This window comes from Amblyomma maculatum, chromosome 1 (genome assembly GCF_055883805.1).
Source record: "Amblyomma maculatum isolate TAMU_Amacu chromosome 1, ASM5588380v1, whole genome shotgun sequence".
In the NCBI taxonomy this organism is placed as follows: domain Eukaryota; kingdom Metazoa; phylum Arthropoda; class Arachnida; order Ixodida; family Ixodidae; genus Amblyomma; species Amblyomma maculatum.
The window spans coordinates 262749827-262767589 of NC_139344.1; the positions used below are offsets into that span (position 1 = coordinate 262749827).

The following is a 17763-nucleotide window of genomic DNA, read 5'->3' on the forward strand; positions in this document are numbered from 1 at the left end:
GATACTTTCGATAAGTTATATCGAAACAAAGTATGAAAAAATAAAAAATAAAGACAGCGGTGATGATATGTGACTGTAGAAGATATTACTGAAACGGGCTGAAGTGGCCGCCATTTTCTGAGCTAGTGATTTATTATACTGCTCTGTCTGCGGTGAAATAGTACTAATAGTTTCGCGTGTATATATAGTGCAGAATTCCACGGAACGACGACTAGAAAGCTGTGCGATGCTCTTGGAGCGTGCTTGTTTGTCCACGTGATGGTGAGAAGTATTGCATGATACTTGGCTCAGTCTCATATGGGGCTGAACTGTCGTGAGCTCTTTTAGGACTTCAAGGAAGACGCACATGGGCTCTGCGTGGTCCATCTTACAGTCCACGGTTGCAAAATCTCATGTCCTGTGCAGTGATTTGCAGAAACAGTACTCTGTACAAGCCTCCGAACTGGAAGACTGATCGGACTGGCCGTACGGTAAAGTATGCTGCCATTTTCTTCCCGTTGAGTACACTTCTCGCTGCATGCACCTCCCATGAGAATGAGGCCAGAGACGTTCTGTCTTCCGTGACTCAGGCCAACACCTTATGACATCGACAACATCGTTTTCGGGAAGGTGATCTCGGCGAAACATTTCGGTTCGTAACAATATTCTGCCGCAGAAGAATTATACCTCTTATAAGGGTCGATATAATAATAAATCTGAATAAAACAAGAGTACGTCGACGGAAGTACAGACTGGAGCAATTAATGAACCTATCTAAAACAAAGGAAAGAGTGCAAAGATTACCCCATATGGACGCAGAAGAATTTTTTTTTTCTTCTCAGTATCACTTTAAGAGGAAACTGCACCTTGATATGTGACAGCTGAGTCAATAGAGCGAATAGGCAACTGCATGCTTAAGAACGCCGGAGTCAGAAGGCCCTTTCCAAGTCTCATGCTTAGTGACGACAGCATTTCGCACTCAAACATTAGAGCAGAGTGCATGAAGAACTAATAAAAGCTCAATGCAACGCGTCTAAATCTAGACATCACTTTTAAAGCTGTAGCTGATGTAGGCCTATAGCTCACACTTGATGATGCCGCCAGCTCCCAGTGACACTTATCGAAGGGCGGCCGACCCTCTGTGTAAAGGTGGCGTCGAAGGAGAGTGGTGCTACGCAGGTTAGGCAAATGACTATATTAACATGCAGAACCTATACGCTATATCTCGACGCCCGCAATGTTTACAATGAAATCTTCTCCCCTGAATTTATGTGTGTGTATACCCATTGCCTGTATGCATGCTTGGGGCGCGCGGCAGCAGCCGTATGGTGATTAATCATTTCCATGCCTCCTCGTCGGGAGTTTCTTCAAGCAAGCGGCCGAAAAGCACATGGGATGCAGCGCTTGCCACTGAAACTTCTCCCCGAATGCATTGACGGCGCCAGTGTCTCGGAAGAGTAAAAGCTCTCCCCATCAGGATACAAGCGGAATCTTGTTATTGAAAACGTGCAGCGCTGCCAAGTACTGCAGGATAGTGTTAATTATATAAGGTCGATCCACCAGCGGACGCACCAAATACGCGCACGCAGCAACGACCTTCGCGCCACATTGACTTGTCCTGAGAGGTGACTGAGCGACATTAACTCTTCGCGGGGTCCCCAAAGGAGTGACGCGATCCGGGGGCTTAGGAAGGTGATCAAAGTGCCCTGTTGCATCATGCTCTGAGTCACAAAACCGCGCTTTCTTCCAGGCGGTCGCGGCGGCAATCAGGCCGCAGGGCTCTCCCTCTTCCGCCAGGCCATCAGTGCAGCAGGGCACTCTTAACTACCTGTTAACACTCGCCGGCTGTACCGTGCCGCTGGGCTGGCCGATAGAGGGCGCGGGGGGAGAAAGAAGAGGCTGGCCGCCAGAGTGCCACCCCAAGCACACGCGAACTCACGCGGTAACGATCCGTCCGTCCGGGGAGCGGGAATCAATGTGAGACGGCAAGGGGTAACAGTCCCTGAAATGGACTCGGAATGGATCTGCGGGGCGTCGCGGCGCCTCCCGCGCAAGGGGCTCAAAACAGCGCCCTGGGGACGGACGCGGGGCCCTCCGAACAGGGGCCCACCTATATAGAGACAGAACACCGCTTTCTCGCCCCGGGCTCGCAATCTTTGCCGCTCTAGACGCGTTCAGTGGGCTTATAGTTGCCGAGCTCTTAGCTAAAAAGGGCTCCCAATGAGGCGCAAATCGCTTCCCTATATACGAGAAACGACGCGCCGTATGCACGCGCAGCCTCGCCAGCGCAACAGTCTCCTCTTTACCGCTGTGCGAGACGAGAAGCGAGTGCGTATTTGTGAATGCGCGATTTCCATTAGCGCTCGCTGAGGACCTCGATGTCAGCGAGGCAGCTTTCACACTTTGTGGACTTGAACGCTGCAAATGAGCCACTCTGCTCTGAGGCGTCTTTGGAAGTCGGTCGTTTCCGCACGAGCGCTGATGCTTGTTCATTGAGAACTTACCTTGGGCATGGGCGCACCGGAGATGTGCCGCCTCTCGCCGCCCAAGGGAAGTATAACAATAAGTGGGAGAGCGTCGGTAAAATATAGAAAGTTTTGATATGAGCTGCTAATATTCCAGCTGGTACGCTGTGTATACGGTAGAAAAATATAAAGCGAAAATGGCTTACACAGTGCACGCTGATTCAGACTTCCTGCACGTGCATACATCTGTAGGATTTGCATGAACTCGATATTAGCGCACTTGAGAACATAAAAAAAAAGGGTTGGTTCTGCCACGCTTTCGGAATTGTGGATAGTGGAAGCAAGCTGAAATCTGAATCTAGTTTGCATCCCGCACTGCCCTTTTAAATCATAACTAACTTGATCCGCTATATGGAGTTTGCATGCTAACGCATTGCCGTCGAATCAAAATGGCTTAAACTATGGCTTAACGCGTCATTCTACCCGCCCTTTTTAACTTTCTGCGTGCGAACTTGAGGCGTGACTTTAGCCCAACTACAAACGGAATCCTATTTAGTCTTCCCCGTAACAGCAGCTGGTGTATATAAAGCAACAGAAAGTGTGCGTACCGCTTTTCGTCTCTTGGTGAACATGCAATAACGACAAGAAATTTGGTCTTCATTATGAGCCATTCGAATTGTGGGATCATAAAACGCATTAGCGCTCAATCTTTTTCGACTGCGAAAGCCGCCTGCTATTCATCGATAACTGCTGTCTCTGACTGCAGAAGGAAGGAGAGAAATAGAGGGGCCCTTAGGCGCGCACCCGTTAGAAAAGAAGAGCAACAGATCAGGGGGCGGCCATTGGCACAGTATAGGAGAGGAGAACAGGTTGTAAAACGCGCGTTAAACAAGACAGCTGCCCTGCCGCGAGCACAGCGGGGAGTCCATCTGCGCGGGATTGTTGGTGCTGCCACGAGAAAGAGGGCCTCAGCCGCCTCTCTGTATGGATAGCGGTCGGCCCGCGGTGTGCGTCGAGCGCGTTCTCAGGTAAATGATCGCCATTACCGGGAGAGAAGGGGCGCTGCCGCCGCTCTGGGCGTCTCCGGTTCCAATGGCTCCTGCACTGATCGACTCCGCCGCAGCCGCCGCCGTCCTCGCCGCGATGCTGCAGGCACGCCGCTAATTGGGATAAGTGACTCGCCGGAAAAAAGGGGTGCCCGGCGGAAAAGAGCTTGCACCATTTACTCCTCGTTGACGTCGCCTCTGCTGGAGGCGGTAATTCGAGCTACGCACCGCGCGCGCTGCTCAATGGAACTGCCTCTCCGCGCCGTATACTGACTCAGAGCACCGCGCTCTCGTCTTAGCAGCGCGCGAACTCATGGCGCTCATTTTGCCGCACCGCCGATGGTTTTTTATCCTTTCAGCGAGTTCTCTTCGTTTCTCGTCTCTTCCTCTTCCAGCAGACCCGCAAGGTGCTTCTAGAGAGGAATGAGGAAGGAGGACCGCATATAAGTAACTTTTATTGGTGCGCGTTTGTGCACCCCCCCCCCCCACACACACACCTCCCCTCTCAACCTCCTGCCTGTAAAAACGCATTTGGTGGGAAAATAGCTCCCTCTAAGGGCGTTTCCCGCGACAGCATATAGGTGGCTGAGACATTAGCGATTTATTTCCTTCTTTCTTTTCCCCGAATACTTAGCGGATACAAGGCTTGCGCAAGCGTCGGCCACACAGACATTTTGTATGAGCCTAATTTTCACCTTGATAAGCACTGCTGCGCGAGATTCCTTTGCCTGTTGCTTGGTTTCGTTTCTACCCGACAGGATTGCGGTTATGTTCGCGTGCGGCGTCTTTTCACTGAGGTCATTACTGAACGGCCGCGGCTATGGAGGCATATTACTTTGTATCGGTGAAAACTGAGCACTTTTTGCGCCTTACCAAACCTGCTGAAGATGCAGACGGGTATACCCTGTTTTGGGGTGCTCTGTAGTGCCCGGGCCAGCCGCTCGGATTCCGTTCAACCGAACGACAAGTTTGTTCCGCTAACATCCCCCTTACAAGTCCCGATGCTGCTCCGCAAGACAGCAGCGCATTGAAAAGAAGCATCGGTGACCGGCGTGTTGAAACACCTCAACAAAATTCCAGACTACCTGACGTATGTCCCCTAGCGGAGAATCGCCTTCGCGCCGCGGCATATTTGAAGCAAGCGATCAGCGCGCTCGCTGACTGGACCTCTCGGGCCGCCGTCATGTGCTGCCTCCGGATTAAAAATTTGAGTGCTAACGGCTCTCCGGCCTATATGAGTGAGCGCGCTTCCTCTGGAGTCCGAGGCCTTCACGAAAATTCGTCGAGCGAAGTGCCACTCGCAAGGTGGGGACGCGTCGTATAGTCTCAGTCTCCCCGGCCATCTCTGTGCGATTACAGTCGTGTCTGGCTAGTAGTCCTCGGCCCCGTTGCCGATTTGCTGTTAATAATGTCCTGCAAATAGTGTATTAAGTCGTCTTTGTTCATCTCATCGAAGCTGACTCGGATTCCTCGCCACTGCCAAGGGAGCAGGCAACTCTCGATCACGAAACGGGTGGCGTGAGCCACGGGCCATATTCATACAACAGCGGCCACAACTAGCGCGCCTTCTTCATCTTCAAACTCACCCTACGTCCCCCTTTCCAGATGTGGCGAACTGCCTGTGTTGCATCGGTTGACTTTGTCAGCAGTGCAAGAATGCATCGAAAACAGTGCGCATCTCCAGGATTTTTCTGTTGCCCTTCTTGAGGTTCATTTCCACGCATGCTGCAGCTTGCCAGGCAGCACGAACCATGGGCCCATCATTGAGTCTATGTTGGTAGTGCCGGGCCCTACATAAGCCCAGTGCTACCAGCACACTCCAATATTGGAAATATTGTTTGTGCTTCCTGGGTTCCTACCAGAGTTCATTTCCAAGCTCTGACGCCAGGACATAGGAGTTCGTAGATAAAATGTTCCATTCAACCATTCTGCGGAGAAATATAGCGCACGTTCTCTGCGGCCCACACGTGAGCGTTGTTGTGAAGACTTATACTGCTGATGCCTCGAATCGAAGAGGGTTGGCTCTCTGCTCAAGAAAGCGGAGTAATACTCACCCCAGTGCAAGCGTTCTTTTCTGCTACGAGATCGCAATATTTCGCCCGGCAAATAGGAGTACCCGACCTTGCGTGACCCTTCGGTCACGCATCATCCTGGCATTTAGCGGAGACATTCATTTTCGAATATGACAGCCATAGGCTTGTTCTGTAGATTATATTGCTCATAACCAGGAAGCCTTGTGACAATTTTATTGACATACCGCGCATTGTATGTCTCTACTCTTGCCATGAGTCAAGAATCCAGCCGAGAAGAGCATCGCTGTGTGTAGAAGTGAGTGATTTCTGCGAGTTTCACAATTTTTCACAATAAACATATGTGTATATTTGTATTTGTATAGCCATACATATAGGTTTAAAGATGTGCAGACCCCCTTTCGAAGAATGCCACCGAATTAAAGTTTCAGGACAAATCACACGGGCATAATGCACGTCGCATAGCGTTTGTAAGCGGCGGGCAACTATACAGGTCTTCTTCGACTTTGAGGAACCTATCTGCCTAGATAAAAAAGGAGATAGAAAAAGACACTGGGTGACCATCCTTTATATTTGAAAAGCGGCGTCACAGCGCTTTTTCTGCCTCGTGCTTCCTGCTCCCATATTAAGGCGAAAGCCTTGAATGGCCCATACTGTCGGCGTTCGTTCGTCCGGTCAAACTATAGCTGTCAATCAAATGACGTCATCATCGGAAACTAACGTCATCAGAAAAACAAAAACCCTGTATTCACCGGGAATCGAACCTCCATCCCTCTGATCTCCAGCCGAGCACTTTAACCAACTAAGTCAAGCCAGGAATCCCGAAACGCACATCATAATTCTCCTTGTTAAAAATCAATAAATCAATCCTGTCTCCACCGGGAATAGAACCTCCATCCATCGAATCCCCAGCCGAGCGCTTTAAGCAACTGCTCCACGCCCGGGATTTCTTTTTTCTTTATTGCATGAAAGTATACTTCAAGCCCTATTTAACCATGCAGGTCGCATCCCGCAACCTGTCATACACAGTCGCACTATAGCATCGAGCTCTCATTTTGCCCACACATCAAAATTCCGGGTGAAATAAACAAGTATAGAGTAAAGGTAACGAGGCAGAAGGTCGATCCTGCGCGGCACATACCCCCCCGCACCACAGCACACTGTTCTCTGCACAGAGACTTCGATGAACGTGGTGGCTCTGCGTGGCTGATGATGCTGATGCTGATGCGGCCATTCCCCTTTGTATCGGGGGATCACAAAGTTCTGGATCAGGCCAGGAGAAACGGGTAGAAAAAATTGAGGGGTGAGAGAAAATTCTATGCTAAATGTTCAGTCCACAGGCTAAACAGTCCCGTGAGCAAAAAAAAAAAAAAAAAAAAAAAAAAAGATCACATGGAACCTCAGAAGCTTCCATTGTAGGTAAAAAATTCATAGCATAGGGCGAAATAGTCTTTTTTTTGGAGTCCGTTGAAGAATGTCCCAAAAAAGCACTGCATCACGGCAATACACAAAGCAAGTATATCTATAGTTTCTGGCTGCTGGCACATGCGACAGTTCGATCGTGAAACACACATCATAATTCTCCTTTTCAACAAAGAGGATGATATAGTAGCGATGACAATGACGTTGGAATTAGTAATAATGACAATGATGAAATTAGCAATGATTATGACGATGCATTTAGTTGGTAATGATAATGAGAGCAAATGTGATGCATCGTGTGCACAAGCAACGTCTGAGGCTTTCGGATTTCTTCTGCCGTGTAGATTCTACAGTGCTCTTGAATTTTGTTTTTGTTTTTTTTTTCACTGCAGCTATGTGCACTGCAGCTATATGTGGATCACCAATAATTACGGATTTAGTGGTACAGTATTGGTTTAACAGTACCGCAACAAAACTAAAATCAGGGTAACCTTACAAATTTAAATCGACCAAATGATCAGGTAAGCTTTAATAATTAAACACTACTCAACGGTAGACCCCGTCTACACATCTAACGAAGCTGCGAGTTGGTCGCAACATTGAGGAAATAACCGCGTAAGCAAATAAGACAGGAGAACTGACATGCACGAGCTCTCGTACGTATGCCTGTTTTTTTTCCTGTGCTGTTTATTGGTATGTGCGTGTTTGTGTTTTTTTTTTTGTTTTCTTTAAAAGGTGACGGAGCAATGCGGAAAATGTATAGCCTTAACTTATAACCTTCATAGTTATAGAAAACAGCATTTGACGCCATCGAAATTTCTTAGTCATGCGGGAATATGTATCTTCAACACGGTTTCGCACTTAAAGCTTCTCGCTTGGTAGGGGGGTCGCCCCTCCCGCTCCTGCCTGCAGGGAAAGTAATAAAATCTCAGTAAGGACGGGTGTCAGGAAGAGAGACATGACTTTTCCTGTACTATGTTTACCACAGGTCTAAAGGATCTATTTCGAGGTTTTAGTTTCGAAGCATTGGTGATAGGTGTTAATGGAGAATACCTCAGTTATCTGCGATTTGCTGATGACATTGCCTTGCTAAGTAACTCTGGACGAACTGTGGAACGATGGGATCTGAAAATTAATAGCAACAGTTTACTACAGGTAGCGAAGTGTTGGAAGTGGTAACACAAATCCGAGTTATTGATATTTTAGTCGAAATCAAGAGAAACAATTTGTCATTGACAGTGCATGTAATGTGGAAACAAGATAACTGATGGTCGGAGGGTAACTGAGAAAATTTCAAGGGAAGGAAAGCTTATATCAGGAGGCGGCAGAGATCATTTTTAGAGATAGATAAGGTGGCCGCAACAGGAATAGGACGGGGTTCGTTGTAGGACATGTAGGAGACGCTTCTGCCATGCTGGGAATGTAGTTATAGGGATGATGACGATGATCGATGAAAACAAGCTATTAGTACAGAAAAAAATAACACTAAAATTGTTTTTTTTTCTTTTTTCAGAGAGATGCTGACATTTCTGCAGTTTCAGCCGCGCAGAAATCGCACGAGTTTTAAGAACTTGGCCCTTCAAAGGTAAGACAATTTGCAATGTCTAATAAAGGCAGTCGCTGTCCCTATTCAGCTGACGTCTATATCCGGCGTCAACAGGCACGCAGATGCAATGGGTGCACATGCGCCCGCTGCACTGACCATGTGCTTCCTTATAGCACTTGCCGAAAAAGGAATGCTATAGAGCGAATGACGAGTCTCCCTATACCAGTGGAGAAGTCTGTGTGTGGCGCAGCCGTCAGTCGAAATAAAACAATATTACAGCACCTCACAACTTTTTTTTTTCCTTTAAATAAAGTAAAATAACAGACGCCTGCGATAAAGAGAATGGCTGATAAAGTGAACTGCTTTTTTTTTTTTTGTTCTCCTATATATCGGCCAGAGTTTATGATGTGGCTGTCCTAACAGTCGGTTCGTTATATAGGGGATGCCATCTCACGTCATCCTTACAGATGATATAGAACCTGCAAGTCCAGAATGCTTGGCAAATTGTGTGATCGCAAAGGGCGGCGGCGTCACGGTGAATCTTTCGCGTGCAACGTACATTTCCTTGAAAGCATTCAAGGTCGAACGTTCAGGTGAGATCGAGCCATCAAGCGAAGCATCGCCAGGATGTCGCGACCACAGGGAATATTTAGTGTGCCGCATGGTGTGCGTGCAGTTTGGCTCTTCCCTTTTTCTTGCTTTCTCTTTCTATTTTTCCCGATGGAGTCCGCCAAAAAAATGGCTGATCAAATAGCGCTGACTCCATTATGCACCTATATTCAGGTTACGGCCCAGTGACACACAAAAGAGACTTTTTTCTTCTTTTTTTTTTTTGCAGCACATTATGCTGGTGAAACATAACACCACGGGCTAAATTTTCGTAACATCTATGGACCGCACAATGGGCGTCATCGGCGTTTTTTATTCCACAGATGGGCTGCCTTGAGGCTACGCTGCTTACACAACGCGTAATTTAAAACAAATAACATCGTTTGTGTGAGTTCTATGTATTTCGCACAGAATAAATATGCAAACGCGCATGATATGACCTCTTTTTTTTGTGCAAATCGAGTCAAAGTCTGGAAAGGAGCGGTACATATACATTACAAAAAAAAAAACAACAACACAAAAACAAAACAACAACAGCTGAAGTGCTATACTAGCCGGTTGCCGAACGCAGTCGCGGCTATTTTTATCCCTTGGCAAATGTCGAATTAATTACAGTCAGTTGCCTTTTTAGATTATACCATTCTAAATAGACAGCTGTAAAGCTCATTGAGATATCCACTGTTGTTGCACTGACTTTGCAGCCTAACCTAAAGAATGAAAAAAGAGTATCGAGAGACGCCTAAGCTATCTGCTGTTAAGCTCTAAAGAAGCTTGGGACAAGCTAAGGTCCAGCGATGACCCTGGCATTCACTTCAAGGCCGTCGAATGGGCCGGCGTTGCCAAAAGTCTCCACGGCCTGCGGCACGCTAGCTGACTTCCCCTATTCCTCCCACTTATTGTGAATAAAGTTTTATCAGCCTCAGCAGCTGTTGAGAGTACAACGTGATAGCGGTTGCTGGTTAAACTGTGAATCATAATTATAGATTGTCAATTACAATTCCTATAATTCATCACCACTTAATAATTACAATATTCGGTTACCAACTACCAATCACAATGACCGGTTATAAGTCACAGTTACCAATTGACAATCACAGTTATCAACCATTAATTAGGCTACACTGGATGCTGTGGCGTAGCTAGAAATATCTTTATTTTCCGGGGAGAGGGGAGGTGAGAGTGGGATGTTATACGCCACAGGACGAAAAAGAAAATGGGCGAAAAACAAAAAGGCTTGCAGCGCTAAAAGAAAAATAAATAAAAAAAAAATAACGGAGGTATTGACACCTCGCCAATATCAATAAACTTGTTACAAGTCAAAAATTTAAATTATCATTAATCATTTCAGTTGAAAACAGGACGACGTTGATAAAGAGAAAAGTTTCAAAATTTAATGGCTGGAAAAGAAAGCATTATTTGTCTATAATTAGTATGAACCTTTGGTAATTAAAAATTGTATTTTGAAACAAACTTCGTGATATTACGATTTTTCACTAGGTTGTGATCGAATAATTTGCGAGATACTTCACTGTTTACATATTGAAAAAGCCTAAATGCCAAGATGATCGAGAATTAACTGAAGTTTTAATAAGGCCTTAACTGATGTTATAGTGCACGAAGACGTACGTATTCGTTATTATACAAAAGACTTCAGTTGGTTGGTTGGTTGGTTCATAGGAAGGGAAAGGCGCAGTATCTGTCACACTTGCTCTGTGGACACCTGAACCGCGCCGTAAGGGAAGGGATGAAGGTGGGGGTGAAGGTGGATAGCGAGAAAGGGGGGCCGTAGTGGAGGGCTACGGAGTAATTTCGACCACCTGGGGATCTTTAACGTGCGCTGACATCGCACAGCACACGGACGCCACTTCGTTTCGCCTCCATCGAAACGCAACCGCCGAGGCCGGGATTCGATCCCGGGAACTCCGGCACTGTAGTCGGGCGTCGTACCACTGCACCACCCCGGCGGGGCATACAAAAGACTTCAGTTTCTACATTCGGAATATAGGATATATGTAACGTTGGATAGTGCTACCCCCAAAAAATTGCATACGTGAGACGACAGTCAACTCAGGCAAAGGAGACAGAGATCAGTGCGTGACGTGGAAAAAATGGCCACACCTTGATAAATGCCCGTATTCCGAATGCAGGCTTCTTCAGATGAGCGATAATTAAATTAAGTATGCATATTTCAGACGTGCATCAAGTTGAATACCTAAAGAAGATACATGGTCACATGAAGGAGTATGCTGTGCACCGAGGGGTAAAACAGTGACAGGTAAGGTTCTTTCACTGAACTTAACGATCGTGAAATTAATTTTCGTGGGGCCAATAAATACATTTTTATCACTGCACCATTTAACTATATACGTTTTTGAGTAATGCATTCATTTTTTTTTTTTTGTAAATTAGGCTGCTGATCTATTTATCGCACAAGGAAATGAGTGCTCCTTCTGCATATAAAACACAATGGGGTATGGGGTGATGTGGACGGTTACTGATGTAAATAGTGAAAGCATGGGCCTAAAATAGAGCACTGCGGAATCCCACGACTAATGGACCTAACGTCATAGTGCATATCATCAAGAAAACTTCTGTTATCTGTCGGACGACTAAGATTTCAGAAATCCTAATGCTGGACCAGAAATGTTCCGTGCTTCGCAATGTGGGGATTAATAACATTAAACGCCTTCGTGAAATTAAAAAAAAAAATATCAGAGTCGGCAATATTAACTGCATGAATAGGGTGTTAAAATGGCCAGTTAGTGAAAGGAGAGTGAATCTAGCAGACGATTGGGAGAGGGGGGGGGGGGGTATAAGATGAAATCTAAATTGAGAATGATTCATGAAATTCAATATAGTGAAATAATTATTCAGAATCGAACAAACTATAGGTATAGTCCCAAAAATGGGTCCCCACACTGCCTTTCCTTGTAAATATTTCCACATACATTACATAACCTTGCCTCTTCAACGATGCAACCGACCAACATCGCCACAAAATTCCACTTGGACTCGAATTTTCTCGAAATTTCATGCATTGCTTGTTTTACAAGGTAAGCATTCCTGTCGCAAGAACTACCGGTAAATTTATTTCAGCCATGATGATCCAGACGGGAAAGCGACTACAGTTACGCGTTAAAAAGTAGTATTATGCATGAGAAGGATTACTACATGAATAGTTTTGTTTGTCTTGAAAAAATAAAATAAAATGTATGATCGTACTGAAACCTTATATATATATATATATATATATATATATATATATATATATATATATATATATATATATATATATATCTACACACACACACACTGGGTGTCCCATCTAACTTGCACAAATGTTTTAAAACAATACGGTTTACCCTACCACACTGAAACAAATTCAGATATGTTCAGAAAAGTCGCCTACGCTAACCTTCAGTAGTTTTTAGTTCACTACAGTTGATTAATGAGTAAAGACTATATTTAAAGCTATTTTTTTTTAATTATTTCCTTGAGAGCAAATGTGTCAAAGCAAAAGTTGGTTTTCTCGAAAAACGGATAGCTACGTTGTTTCCATGACGCTACGACTTCCGCCGCCCTATTATATATATATAATATATGTATATCGGAGCTCGACTATACTGTGCCCGAGGATGCGGGATCGAATCTCGGCGGCGGCGGCCGCTTTTCTATGGAGGCAAAAAGCCAGGCGCCCGTGTGCTGTGCGTTGTCAGTGCACAAGTAAAGAACCCCTGGTGATCGAAATTTCCGCAGTCTTCCGCTACGGCGTTTCTCTCAGCCTGAATCGCTTTGGGACTTAAATCCCTTAAATCAAGCCATATATATATATATATATATATATATATATATATATATATATACGGCAAATCCTGGGCCTTTATAGAGTGAACTTCGACGGCAAAATAGTGATTGTTCAAAAATACACTGTACAGAACGACACTTCGATATTTTAGTGTTTTTTTATACATGGGGGCATTAAGTTCGCAGTTTTAATCGTGCATTTTTTTCTAAACAGAGTCGTTTTTTCTGAAATAAACTTCGCAGCCCGAAAGGGTGGTCATTTACATGTTGTTTCATTCAATTCATTTCGAAATATTCACATGCATGTAATTTGATGAAATTGACAACACTCAAACTGAAAAGTTGATTTGTCTATTTGCATTTCCTATATCACGCATTGAGCTTTTCCCCATCCTCATGAAGGTTAGCGTTTGAAAGGAACGGGAAGAATCGTCAGTTTCTATTATAGGCGAAGATTTTTAATTCTGCAAAATAAATGTTTTTTTCTCATCTGTATGGGCAATTTTTATCGAGAGTAAAAACCCTTTTTGGTACATACACATACTTTTTTCATGCAAATGTGCACGCCAGCCCTTAATACTTTGCGTCCGGCAAGGATGATAATAATAAAATACTAATAAAACACGAGGAAATAATAAACAGGCATCCCGCGCGATCTGCACAGAAAAAAAAAAAAAAAAAAACAAGGTCGCACACAACGAGAACATGTGGGAGTTTCCCCGGCAATTAATTTTGGAAGCCATATTTTTAAAGCCATCGTGCGCAGACTGCAGTCACGTGTATACGTGTGAGCAGTAAGCACAGATGGGCATACGTTAAAGATGGTAAGAGGAAGGTAATTATTTAAAATATTGTTTATTACCGCTCATTTAATTAAATTTATTATCAGCCATAATTTCCGTGACATGCCAGTTAGTACCCTAACCATTACAAGCTACAATGATAAATCGAAATAGGCACATGCGCGCACACACACCCACCCACGCACGCACACAAACGCACACACACAAAGAGCTATATACCGGCAATCGGTTCAGATAAATCGCCTGACAAAAAAACGCCTGGAGTAATTTGAAGAAACCACTTGGAGTTTCACGAAGTAAGAATGCACGTGAAGACGAGGTCACGCGATTGTAGCGGATTTATATTGTAGCGGATCTAAACGCAAAACATGACGCAGCGCCGTTATACAGCATTGGTTATAGTGGTTTTGTATACATGGAAACTATACGCTATACGCTATCACGCTATCACGCTAATGTCGCCTTGGCAACATATGGTTGATGTGCGCAACACTAAATGGCAGGCTCCAGTTTTAAACTTGTTTTTAGAGTAAATGGGGGCAGAGTTTCTCGCATAATCACAATTTTCTGGACAGTGATGTATACGCGTATTTTTGCAGGGCATGTACTGAACCCGCTGTCATTGCTGCCGTTGTATAACGAACCTCTTGCGGTATAAAAGAAGAAACGATTCACGTCCGGAAAGTATACAGACTCCTAAGTTCCTTTGTTTACTAAATAACAATACAATACCAGCAGGATCGGTATTTACTTTCAAACATTCATTCGTGCCAGCGTATAATGCTGGAGCGCGTGAAGTCGTTTTCTTTTTGATGCACGCGCTTTCAAGCAAAGTACAAACGACGGCTGGGAACGTCAAGGAATAAGAGCTGCCATCAGTTGTCTCCCATAAAGCGATTGTTGTCGAAAAGGCAGTGAACGTGCGGCGGGTAAGACGTGTAAACTTCACAGACCTTTTCTTCTTGGAAGATCTTATTTGGGCCGCGTAACTGGTTTTTAAGCTTCAGCCAACTTCAGTCGGTTTGCTACGGCAGCAATGCTCCGCGGTATAGGGGAGTGGCACATAATGCGGCAGAAAGCCAATAAACTTTGCACTTTTTCCGAGGTTGAAACTGGCTTCAAAGAGAAGAGTGGAAAAAAAAAAATATATATATAAAAGAATGTTCCCGGCACCTTGCAAGTGCGGATGCTATGTAGTAAGACAATCACGACCGCTTGAAAAGGCAATTGCCGTGTCACCGTTCGCAACGAACCATGCGAAGCCAAAAGGTAAGCGGTCGAGAAAAACGCACTTGAAATGTCTGCGATGGACGTTTTCTTCAATGGATAAAGCTGCAGAACATTCCACCGAATATTTTCACTCACTGCTGACACAAACGTCTGCACTCGTCTATAGCTTTCAGTTAGGAAACGTAAAATGTTCAGCCAGTCCCATTGATTAAATGAGCTTTTCGTGACAACTCATAGCCTGTATTGGATTCCAGCGCGCTTATTTCCGCAACTCAGATTAATGGCAGGGGACGAAAGAAATATTAAGGGTATGCAGTTTCTATCATATTATTCTGTTTTTGCACTTCTCTAATTCAGTTTCGTGCAGATTCATTACAAGCTAGAAAAATGCTTTCGCTATAAGAAGTAGTTTCTTATCCATCGCCGTAGTTTTGCTTGATTATCGAACTTATAGTGCAGTGAGGTCAGGAAAGAAGCATGAGGCTTTGGCTACACACGCCTCGAGAACGCATCATCTAGTTTCTTCTGGTCGTGTTCTAAGCCTTCCCACTAAAGTCAAGCGCAGTTGAATGTTCTCGGCGAATTTATGCATAGTATGAAGGAGGATGCAGAAAAACTGTAGCACAGTTTTTCTGCAGAGTGCGCTGGGCTATAGGAAAAGCCGCGCATGTTTCTCGTTTGAGAAAGCCGACGGTCCTGCGACATCCGCTTCCTCCAACGATACCTACGCGTGTAGAATTACATTACGGAAAGGCAAGTTTTCTATTCATAACTCCCCATTAGCAGAGGGAACATGCAATTCTCACGCACAAGGTATACAGCAATAATGCATGTTCGCGAGCGACGAAGCACCCTTCGTTCGTTACTAAACTCTGATTATGTATCTATATACAATACGGGAACCGCCTCATGCGCACATACCTGAAACCACGCGAATGAAATCGCGATCAGACAGGTCAAAATAACAAGGAACAGAAACGCTACTGCCGTTACCGCCAGAGTGGTTCAGCGTCCCAAGAAGTAATATATGGTTATCGGGCGATAGGTGTAACAGCAGGGTTCGGTCCGTTGCACATATGTTACTCCTCAGGAGGTATGAACGCTTCCGGCGAGTGTTTGCGTGCTCCAGAGCCAAGGCAGCGTGGCGATGCGCGTGCACGTACCGGGCCTGACCCAGGGGTACCAGGGCGTGGGCTTGGCGAGCAGGCCGGGCTCCCAGCAGAGCAGCGGCGGCTGACGTTTGGGCTCGCTGCGGCTCAGGATACTGGAGATGGAGAACGGGTTGGCCGACTTGGCTGCCTTGGACTCCGTGGTGAGCGCCATGCCGCCGGCGGCTTCCTGGTTTCGAGCGGCCCGCAGCTGTGCCGGCGCCCTCGGGGCCTCGGGTCTCGGCTTCGGCGGTAGCGAGTAACGCGCGCCCGGTGCGTTGGCCCGACATGGGCGGGTGCCTAGCGAGACTCCGCCCCGCAGCTCCGCCCTCAAGGGAGGAGCTTGCTCTTTCCCGCGCTCTCACCGAGGAAAGCGGCTATTAATATTGATACAAATTGTGGGCACTACGGGCGAGGGTGGCATGTTTTGGAGGCGGCAGCCATTTGTCTCCAGCGGACGAGGCGCGCTTAATTGGCGACAAATTAACCTGGACTGTTCCGGGACCGGCGCGCACGGCCGCAGATTCCTGCCGGGGATATTACTCGAAGAGGGGGAGTGGAGATGCCTTTGCAGCCAAATCCGATTAGCCCGGATTAGAGGCGGGGAAACGGCAGAAAATTGGATCGGGGGCTCGCGAGCACGCTAGCAGCCTTCATGCAAGCCAAATGAGCTGCGCGGCCGCTGCCATCGTGGCTGCGGTGCGCGCAGCTGCGCCGCTGCCGTGCTCGGCGTCGACCCAGCTGCACAGCTGCCGCTTTGGGGCTGCGCGTCAAACGGCCACGAGTTGGGCGGCAATCCTGGCGACAGCAGCGAGCCGCGTCGTCGACCGGTGTGAACGCGTGGCGCAGGTTATCGCTCGGTTGATTGGACACCCGGCCCGGAAGAGTGCCGTCGCTGCCCGGCTGATAGCGCTGCGGCGCCGCGTGTGTCGTGCCCAGTTTCTCTTACGCCCCATTAGAAACCCGAGTGCGAAAGCGCGAAAGGAGGGCGGGGACACCCTAATTTGTCGTCGCACCGGAGAGCGCAGTCGGGAGAAAATTTCCGGCCAGGTGCCTTTTTCGTCCGAAAAAAAAAAAAAAGAGAGAGACAAAAAAAAAAAAAAAAAGAGGAAAGAGTATGCGGTGGTCTCGCGCGGAAAAGCGCGCTGCTAACTGCGCGTGAGAGGAGTAGTGGAATAGCGAGCAGCGGTGAACACGATATCGTTCGCGGTTCGCGCGTACCTCTTTTAAATATGTCGTGAACCTGTAAATAACACCACGCGAGCAATGGTTTTGGTGCCTGCGAAAGCAACAACAAGAAAAAAAAAGGACTCCTGTAATTCTATATTAATAATGATGATATTGTTAAAAAATCAATGAAGTAATAAATCAACGTTTGTTAGAAAGCCCAGAAATGCCCTATCAGTCTTAGTGCTAGCGCAGTAATAGCAAAGCTGCCAAATGAAACAATGGTTAATCACATATATGTGGCGACTATACCAAGTGTCGTGAAAGGTAATTTTTATTTACCGACTGAGTGTCCTAGCCTAGTGCAACTAACTGAAGGCTGTTGAGAGTGGCACGGCTTACTCTGCAGTATATTTTGTTCCCTGAAGTAGTTGATTAATAAAGACTTCTGAGCTAGCTTTATATTTGTGTAATTTCCAAAAAATTAAGTGTTAATTCAAGAGTTGTATACACG

The 17763-nt window shown here is 46.1% G+C and overlaps 1 protein-coding gene across 1 annotated transcript in view; it reads right to left on the reverse strand.

Annotated features, from left to right (window-relative positions):
* Positions 1 to 16257, reverse strand: part of LOC146206412 (uncharacterized) — an 83006-nt gene extending 66749 nt beyond the window's left edge. The window contains exon 1 of the mRNA XM_084587024.1: positions 16098 to 16257. Coding sequence (XP_084443150.1) covers positions 16098 to 16257 — 160 coding nt within the window. The remainder of the gene's footprint in view (positions 1 to 16097) is intronic.
* Positions 16258 to 17763: the final 1506 nt, after the last annotated feature.